This window comes from Oryctolagus cuniculus, chromosome 3 (genome assembly GCF_051225735.1).
Source record: "Oryctolagus cuniculus isolate XC-2025 breed Fujian yellow rabbit chromosome 3, ASM5122573v1, whole genome shotgun sequence".
NCBI lineage: Eukaryota > Metazoa > Chordata > Mammalia > Lagomorpha > Leporidae > Oryctolagus > Oryctolagus cuniculus.
In genome coordinates this window covers 20,291,764-20,300,000 of record NC_142869.1, presented here as the reverse complement: position 1 = coordinate 20,300,000, position 8,237 = coordinate 20,291,764, and the positions used below count along the sequence as shown (strand labels likewise).

The following is an 8,237-nucleotide window of genomic DNA, read 5'->3' as shown; positions in this document are numbered from 1 at the left end:
TGGCAATGGCAGGAGAAAGAAATAAATCTGGGTTAGGAAGAAAAAAAAAAAAAAGCAAAGACAGGGAAAGGAGGTGATTCTTAGGGAGGCTAGTGGAGAGTCCAGCCCCGGATGGCGGAGCTGGCCGCGGAGGGAACGGGCGTGCGCTTTGTGGGTGGTGGGGCACCTTACTTCCCCCGGGCGCGGCTCCCTCAGCCTGCAAGCCGCTACCCTGCGGTGCTCAGCCGTTCTTCCAGAAGCCTTTACCTTGTGCACCTGCGGCGGAAGCTCATCCTCCGAGCCTTCCTCGGGCACGGGCTCAGGGTGCCTGGATGCCGACTGCCCGTCTTCAGCCCACCCTCCAAGGGGCAGCCGAGAGAAGTGAGAAGGAGCCCGGGGCACCGTGCCAGGATCTGGAGAGACAAGGGGCACAGACAGGAATGAGAAGGGTCTGGGGGGGTGCTGGGGGCGCGGGGGCCAGCCTCCTTTTGGGGGGTCTCAAGAACCACCCTCCTCTAACTGCTCTTTCCCCAGGACCCACTGGATACCTGTGATGCCTCCGTAGCGCCTCTGGAAGCCCCCATGCAGGGCAGTGGTCTCGGGTGCTCCGGGCCGGGTTGCGGCACAGGGGTAGCTGGCAGAGCGGGGGATGGGTTGGGGCGCCCGGGCCCCCTCCCCTGCTTCCTCTGGGGCACTCTCCCCACTCTCATCACTCTCCCGGCGGTGCCACACATGCCGCTCAGGTTCAGCCTGGGTCTGCTGCTTGTGGAGCTGGGAAAGAGAGGGGCTCCTGGGTTGGGGACAGGCTGTTTGTCTGAAACAGCTGGCCCCCACCCCGGTGTCGGCCAGTTTCCGCTGCTACTGCCTCACCTAGAATCTTTGACCCAGGTCACCTGCCCTGTTAATGGCGTGCAACAAATCTAACTCACGTGGCTTACGTTCTCAGCAGATCCCTGGCAAAACCTGTATATAGGCTGCAGTGGCCCTCGTGTTACCTATCCAGGTGATTCAAGAGCACGCTGAGGGTCAGAGTGCCAGACAGGTCCTGGGGACATAGTGGTGCACAAAACAGACCACAGTGCTTGCCCTTGTGGGGCTCCCAGGCTGTTGCTGGTGGCTGGAGGAGGACAGACCATAACCAAAGAAACAAGGAAGGCAGGCGGCACATCAGATGGTGCCAATGCTCTGGAGAGAAACAGAAGAGGAGGATTCTGGCCAAGGAGGCTCTGGCTGAGGGAGGGCAGAGGTAACAGCAGAGGTCTGAGGAAGAAGACGAGGCAGTCATCGGGGCAGCTTGGGGAGGGGGATTCTAGGCGGGGAAGACCTCGGCGGGGTGCGGGCCCTCAATGTGAGCATCCCTGGCTGGAAGCCACTAAGAGATTGTAGGTCACAGAGCAGGTGGAACCTGCTGGAACCCAGGCTCTGCTTGTCTGCCTCTAAGCCCCCCTCCACGTCCCAGCTGCCCACTCACCTGGTGCATGTAGAGGGCGTGCAGGCTCATCTCGGTGGACGCGTATTCAGACAGCACCAAGCTCTGCAGCTGTCCTTCCCACACGCTGCTCCCGGAGCTGGCTGTCCTGGCGTCCACCCTGTGCCTCCCGGCAGAGACACACAGCGGACGTCAGCACCTCTGAGACCCATGCCAGCTGCAGGGGGCTGCTGCCCTGCCCTCCCGCCTTGGCCCACCTCTACTCACCCAGAGCCCGTCATGGTGCTAGGAGCCCGGCCTGTGGGGCCCTGCCCGGGCTGCAGAGGGGAGAAGGAGCGAAGGGCAGAAGCAACCTCAGCCCGGTGCCTGGAGCCCTGCAGGTCCCTGGGCAGTGGGGGGCCCCGGCAGGATGAGCCGGCCACCACGTTTGCAATAAGGCTCAGGGGCTATGAAAGAAAAGGGGAGAGTAGAATTCTCAGGGCAGGAGAGAGACCTTGGGATGCCCTGGTGTTCGGCGCCTCAGGACCCAACGGGACACCCAGGAAGACGCCTTCCACCCCACGCCTGGTCCTCAGTTCCCTGCCCAGCTCTGCGACACACCTCGGACTCTGACTGTAAGGACTGGATGGACGTGAAGAGCGCATTTTCAGGGAGCAGACCCCCTTGGGCAAGGCTGGCGGCGGCTCCGTCCCGCTGCACCTGCTCCTTGAGGAAGCCCAGGAAGGCTGTGCTCTCACGTGGTGGCTGCCAGCCAGGGTTGGTGATGGCAAAGTGCATGAGGGACAGCTCTGTCTTCCCATCCTCGGCTTGCTGGTACACCGAGGCCTCTGTCTGCCCACCAGACAGCCACTGCGCAAGAGAGACCGACCGCGGTAAGCAGGACTGCCCTCTTACAGGGACCCCGCGTGCACCTTTCTCGCAGCAGGGAGCCCTGCCCCGGAGGACAGAGACCGCAGTGTGTCGCCGTATGTGCCCCGGTGCCCACCCCACCAGCAGCCAGCCACATGCCAGGGTTCGTTGCTTGCACTGTGCTTTTCTCAAGGGAGCGTGGCCCGTCGCGCACATTAGGGCTGAAATCCAGCCCAGGCTCCTGGTTACCAGCAGTGTGTCCCTGGGGCAGGGCTGCCTTCCTGTGGCTTGTGGGCTCAGAAGGGGTGCCGTTTTGTACTTTGCCCAGAGACGCTGTTGAGGGCAGCAGCATCCCTGGTCCCCTGTCTCCAGTCTCCGCCAGTACCTGCGGGTGCCCGTGCTGGCGAACATCCATCTGAGCAAAGGAGCAGGTATCGCCAACGCCGACGACCTCCACGGTGAAGTTGCGGAAGAAGTCTATGATCTCCAGGGCCCGTGGGCGCAGGCAGAAGATGAGGATGAGGGGTGTGACGATGGGGCTCAGCAGCTCCTCCAGGATGAACACCTAAAGGGTAGGGGGCAAGGTCACGGAGGGCAGAGGGAGCGCGGCCCTCACCACCGAGCTACCAGCCGGTCTCTAGCAGGCCCTAACTCCAACTCCACTCACTGCCTTGTACTGGAAGAGCTGGGCAAACTCGTCCCGGGTCTGCGAGCGGTGGGCATTACCCTGCCAGTGGTCAGGCATGTAGTGGATGTGAGCGAGGATCACGCGGAGCAGCTGCTCAGGGCAGAACACCATGTGCTGGTCCGGGATAAAGGACCTGGTGGGATCGGGGTCCTGGTGAGGGGCTGAAGCCTCCCCTTGGCCTGCGAGCCTGCTTGCTCCCACCTGCTTGCCCTGCCCACCTGCACACGGTCACCGTGACCCCCAGGAGCGTGACGGTGGTCAGGACATGCTCCACAGCCAGCACGTCCTCGTCGTAGATGGTGAGGGCGATAAGCACAGCCAGGATGGAGCCGGCGAAGAAGGCGCCGTTCTTGGCGAGCAGGGTCAGCAGCGGAGACAGGAAGCAATTCATGTACTTGGAGGCGGGCTTGTAGCCGCGGTTGAGGCGTGACTGCAGCTCGTGCTCCAGCTCGTTGAAGTGGCGGAGGTAGCAGCGGCCATAGAGCGACCAGCAGCGGGCTCCCAGGGCCCCGGGCTCCCGCTTCAGCACCTCGGCATAGCTGAAGAAGGCGTAGAGGATCTGCCAGATGAGGATGAGGGGGCACAGCAGGAAGTTGGCGATGCCAATCCACAGGATGCGGTTGCTGAGGCGCTGGGCCAGTTCTAGCCTTTGCCCTCCACGTTTGTACTCAGCCTTGAGGCTCCATTCATTGAGAAAGAGAGAGCCGGGGCCCCAGAAGAGGATCAGCTCAAAGTTGTACTTGAGGCCGCGGGTGAAGAACACGGCCTCCCCGAGGCCGGGCAGGCGGAAGCGCAGGGGCAGGAGGGATTTGTTCACCAGGGCCACCATGTAGTTCTGGAAGCGGAGGATGCGGTGGTAGATGTCCAGCTCGGTGAGCTCACGCTTGTGGATGCAGATCTGGTGCTCCTTCTGGGTCTGCACGATGCGGGCCTGCACTTCCTGCCACGTGCAGTACGGCAGGGCAGACTGCAGGGTGGAGGGGACAAACGACAAGGTGTGGAAGGTGGGCTTGTCGTCGCGACCCTGTGCCCAGCTTTAGGTGTGAGACTTAGGGGGTCGTGCGCTTAGACTCGCCAGTGACAGGCAAGGACACCTGATGTCCAGGAATACCCCCAAGACACCTGAGGCTGTGGCGCTAACTTCCCCCCTCCCCAGCCTTACCATGGGGATACGCAGGGCATGCAGGTAGAAGGAGTGGATCTCCCAGTAGCAGCAAATGTTGTAGATGAACTTGATAAGTCGGTGGATCCAGAAGACACCAGCAATGACCAGGATGGTGATAAGGGAGCCGTTTTCCTGAATCCTGGTGTGGAAAAGGAGAGGCGGGGAGGCCCTCAAGGGAGCAATCTTGGCGGACATGCTGCTCTCTGCCAGGCTAAGCCCAAGCTTGGGTGCTGGGGTATGGGTGCCAACCTCAGGCTCCACCCCCACCCACCTGCTGGCAGAATCACAGGTGTTGGTGTTCCTCTGACCTTAGCCCTTACCTGGCACTGCAGACTTGGGCAGGTAAAAAAGCATCTGGCAGAGTGACTTTGATAGGCTCGGTAGGGTGAAGACTGTGGTTCACCATCTTGTTGGCAAATAGGATGTCATAGTCCACACAGCTGACCAGGAAGGTAGTGAAGGCAACCACAAAAAGGAACTGCCTGGGGAGTTGGGAAGAGAGACTCAGGCACATCAGTGAAATAAAGTAGGGCAACAGAGGAGGGTGGCAGCAGACTGGGGACAAGGAAGGGGCTGGAGAACTCTTCATGGACCCTGGCTACTGCCAAACCTCATGGGGCCTTCTCAGGCCCGAATCAGCTCCTGTTTTCCGCTCTCAGCCCCAGGCACCTGCTTTTCTCACTGCACGGCCATCTCTGCCATGGCCCCTGTACTCTCTCACAGGTTTCACCCTCGTGGTTCTGAGCTGCAGCCCCGGTTGCCTTTTGAGCACTCCCCTTGGGGGTCTGCACTCTTCTTACTGAAGGAGGCTTCCCAGCCCCTTTCCTCTTTGGCAGCACCATGTGGCTCCTCCCTCCTGGAAGGCTCCACCCAGCAGCTGGGACGGAAGCATTTTCCTGAAGTCAGCAGCTGGCATCTCGGGGCCCACCTGATTGAAGTCCGGGCATTCCCCCGGAGCTCGGACTGAGTTCTCCTTATGGGAGAGCCGGTATTGGGAAAGCTCATTTAATAAGAAACTGGGGCTGTCCGTTATGGTGCCACACCCAGTTCCAAAACTACAAAGGTCTGCAGAGTTTTGAACCTGGGACTGAGCTGGCAAGTGGGGCCGGGGTGAGGACAAGGAGATGGGTTCCTCTGCTACACTGTCTTGTACTTACATGAGCTCGAATACCTCCCCAATGAGCATACACGTGAAGCCATTCTTCTGGTGTAGATTATAAACGTGCAATTGTTAAGAAGAAATGACCAGCAAAGGCAGCATTAAGAGCACAGGGTTTGATGTCATAGCTGAGCTTAAGTCCTCATTCTGTGACTTTCCAGCTGTGTGGCTTTGCCCAAGTTCCTTCACCTCTAAGCTTTTGTCCATAGTGGTAGCTTAGGAATGATTACACCTGTCTCATCAGATTATTAGGTCTGAAATAACACACGTAAAATATCTAACACAGAAGAGACACTGAATGAGTCAAAAGACATTAATTATCACGATTATTAACATCTCATCAAACAGGAGGCTCACTCTTAGTTCCCTTATAAATGAACACCACAAAGTGCACGCGGGCAGTAGCTCTCGGTAAACGTGGGGCATCATTATTTTTAATTATTTTTTAATTTTAATTAATTAATTTTTTTTGACAGGAAGAGTGGACAGTGAGAGAGAGAGACAGAGAGAAAGGTCTTCCTTTGCCATTGGTTCACCCTCCAATGGCCGCCGTGGCCGGCACACATCGTGCTGATCCGAAGGCAGGAGCCAGGTGCTTCTCCTGGTCTCCCATGGGGTGCAAGGCCCAAGCACTTGGGCCATCCTCCACTGCACTCCCTGGCCACAGCAGAGAGCTGGCCTGGAAGGGGGCAACCGGGACAGAATCCGGCACCCCGACCGGGACTAGAACCCGGTGTGCCGGTGCCACAGGCAGAGGATTAGCCTAGTGAGCCGAGGTGCCGGCCGCATCATTATTTTTCACGGTCATTATTTCACCAGCCTCAGGATGAGCTCCATTTCCTCTTCCAGAGATCAGAGTGAAACCCACCGTGGCCTCCCATCAGGGACCTGACTTAGGGAGAGGCTAAAGGGCCCCGGCACAGAGACACAAAGGATATTCGAGAGAAGAAGAGGTCAAGGTTTTCAATGTGGTGCCAAGGGGCTGTGGACACAGGAGCACAGATGTCAGGGACCTGAAGCAACCCAAGCCCCTCGTTCCCCCAGTGCTCCCTCAGCTTTCTCCCATGCCCCGGCTCTGGCTGCCGCGCCCCAGGACTCACACTTGCTCCCCTCAGCAACGTGCACCAGCAGGTCCTCCTCCCCAGGGGGTGAGTCGCTGTAGGAGGCCTCTAGGCGCTGGTATTCCGTGTCAAACTGCGCCATCACCGCCGCCCCCTGGCCACCCGGTCCACCTGCCAGTGACAAGGAAGAAGAGACCCTGATTCAGACCCAGGTGCCCCTGCATGCTACCCTGCCTCCCAGGCCAGAAGAAGAGAGACTCCTTGCGCTTTGTTTCTATACCACCCTCAGCGGCTCAGAGGCAGAAGAAGGGAAGAAACCCAAGCGAACAGTAAGTTTAGGGCGTTGGAGGCCTTAGCTCTGGCCAGCCATTCCCAGAGTCTTCACTGGGTGCCTACAGTGCCTTTCTGATCTGAATTCAGCATTTGCCCCTGGTGTTGGGGGGGGGGGGGCGAGGGCTGTGGGGTGGGGGCTGTTTCATCTTCTAGTCAGTGGAGAGGAGGGTCCCTCCCTTTACCCCTTCTGAAAGCCTGGTTTCCCCAGAAACTAGCAGTTTGGAAGCATTCTGTAAGCAAAGGTTTGAGATAAGCACATGGCCCTACCAGCTCCATGGACAGTGTCTGCTCCACTCCAGCCCTCGATGCCCTGGCTCTGCCGCTGCTGGAGGAGAAGGCATCAGGCCCCAGAGGGTGGGGAGAGGGGCCAGAAAGGAACCCAACCTTTCCCCCCACCCAAGCCCCACCAAGAGGAGGCCAAACCTGGGCAGGAAGCCTGCAGCCGGGGAAGAGGCACCCTTCCAGCCCAGGGCTAGGGGCACTTCGTCCGGCTATACTAAACAGGGCCACTCATTCAGCTCCAGGACCCCAGAGAGAAAGTCACTGACCCTGTAGAGACTGAGTCATTACCGCTCTGAGGCCAAGCAGCCCCCCTGGACTGCTCCTCCATTGCCTGACCTTGGCTTTGGCGATCAAGACCTGCTTCTCGGGGCCCACACCCCCCAGGGAAGTCTTCTGAAGAGGACCTCACTGGTCACCCCATTCCCCTGTGTCCACAGCACCAAAGATTCAGCAGGCGGGCAGAGCTGGACAGGAAGTCCTGACTCAGTGGACACTCCAGATCCTGGGTGAATCTGTGAGCTCATAGGATCCTGGAGCCGGGCAGGGGCGAGGTGGTACTTACCCAGTGAGGGTGGGCCCTGGGGACTGGGGATCCTGGCTCAGCCTGGCCTCGGTGGGAGTCCCTGGGTTAGTAAGAGCCCTGCTCTTCAGGAAACTTACCACTCACTGGGTCAGTGTAGACCCAGGGCCCATGGAGCCCCGGCAGGCAGGGCCTGGGCTCGGGGGTTCCGGCCGATGATGGGGGGATCGAGGCGGTCCTACAGCTGATACCCTGGACGGGCTGGGCTGCCTCCCTACACCCAGCCGCCGAGACCCGAGCCCAGCGAGCCCCAGGGTGGCCCGGCCCCGGGCCCAGGGCTCGGTTCCCAACAGCGGCCAACCTCGAGCGCGGCCCCGCCGCCCACGCGCGCCCCCCAGCGCGCGCGCCCGCTATCAAAACATTTCGGCTGCGCGCCCCCACCCCGCCCGCGGCGCCCCTTCCCCCGTTACCCGCCGCGAGCTCACCTAGGGCTCCTCAGGCCCCCCAGGCCAGGCCCAGCCCGGGCCTTAGAATTTCAATAACCGGTCTCGCGTGTCACCTCAGGAACCGCGACCCGAGCGATTCCTGGGCTCTCTCTGTTCGGCCCAGCTCGGCCTGATCCGGAGCGCTAGGCCCGGCTTCTGCTACTCACTGTCACCCGCAGCCGGCCTGGCCAATGAACATAGGGGGTGGAGACACGACGGCCAATTCTCGGCTCCGGGGGCGGGACTAAAGGCTAGAGGCGGTTCTTGGACAATCAGAGGACCAATGC

The 8,237-nt window shown here is 60.1% G+C and overlaps 1 protein-coding gene across 9 annotated transcripts in view; it reads right to left on the bottom strand.

The window, feature by feature from the left end:
- Positions 1–8,209, bottom strand: part of ATG9A (autophagy related 9A) — a 9,816-nt gene extending 1,607 nt beyond the window's left edge. Inside the window, exons 1-16 of one of the 9 annotated variants that reach the window (XM_051848126.3) lie at positions 7,951–8,081; positions 7,508–7,568; positions 6,931–6,988; positions 6,370–6,501; positions 6,208–6,251; positions 5,268–5,332; positions 4,431–4,592; positions 4,108–4,249; positions 3,164–3,912; positions 2,925–3,078; positions 2,643–2,822; positions 2,009–2,257; positions 1,676–1,854; positions 1,451–1,568; positions 528–750; positions 247–392 (exon numbers count right to left, since the gene is read on the bottom strand). In XM_051848126.3, the coding sequence (XP_051704086.1) occupies positions 247–392; positions 528–750; positions 1,451–1,568; positions 1,676–1,854; positions 2,009–2,257; positions 2,643–2,822; positions 2,925–3,078; positions 3,164–3,912; positions 4,108–4,249; positions 4,431–4,592; positions 5,268–5,332; positions 6,208–6,251; positions 6,370–6,472 (2,514 nt within the window). In that variant the 5' untranslated portion in view covers positions 6,473–6,501; positions 6,931–6,988; positions 7,508–7,568; positions 7,951–8,081. Of the gene's footprint in view, positions 1–246; positions 393–527; positions 751–1,450; positions 1,569–1,675; positions 1,855–2,008; positions 2,258–2,642; positions 2,823–2,924; positions 3,079–3,163; positions 3,913–4,107; positions 4,250–4,430; positions 4,593–5,267; positions 5,333–6,207; positions 6,252–6,369; positions 6,502–6,930; positions 6,989–7,507; positions 7,569–7,605; positions 7,661–7,950 lie in introns of those variants that run through there. The other 8 variants (XR_016231865.1, XM_008259201.5, XM_008259203.5 and 5 more) reach the window with 8 other exon arrangements.
- Between the last annotated feature and the right edge of the window lie 28 nt (positions 8,210–8,237).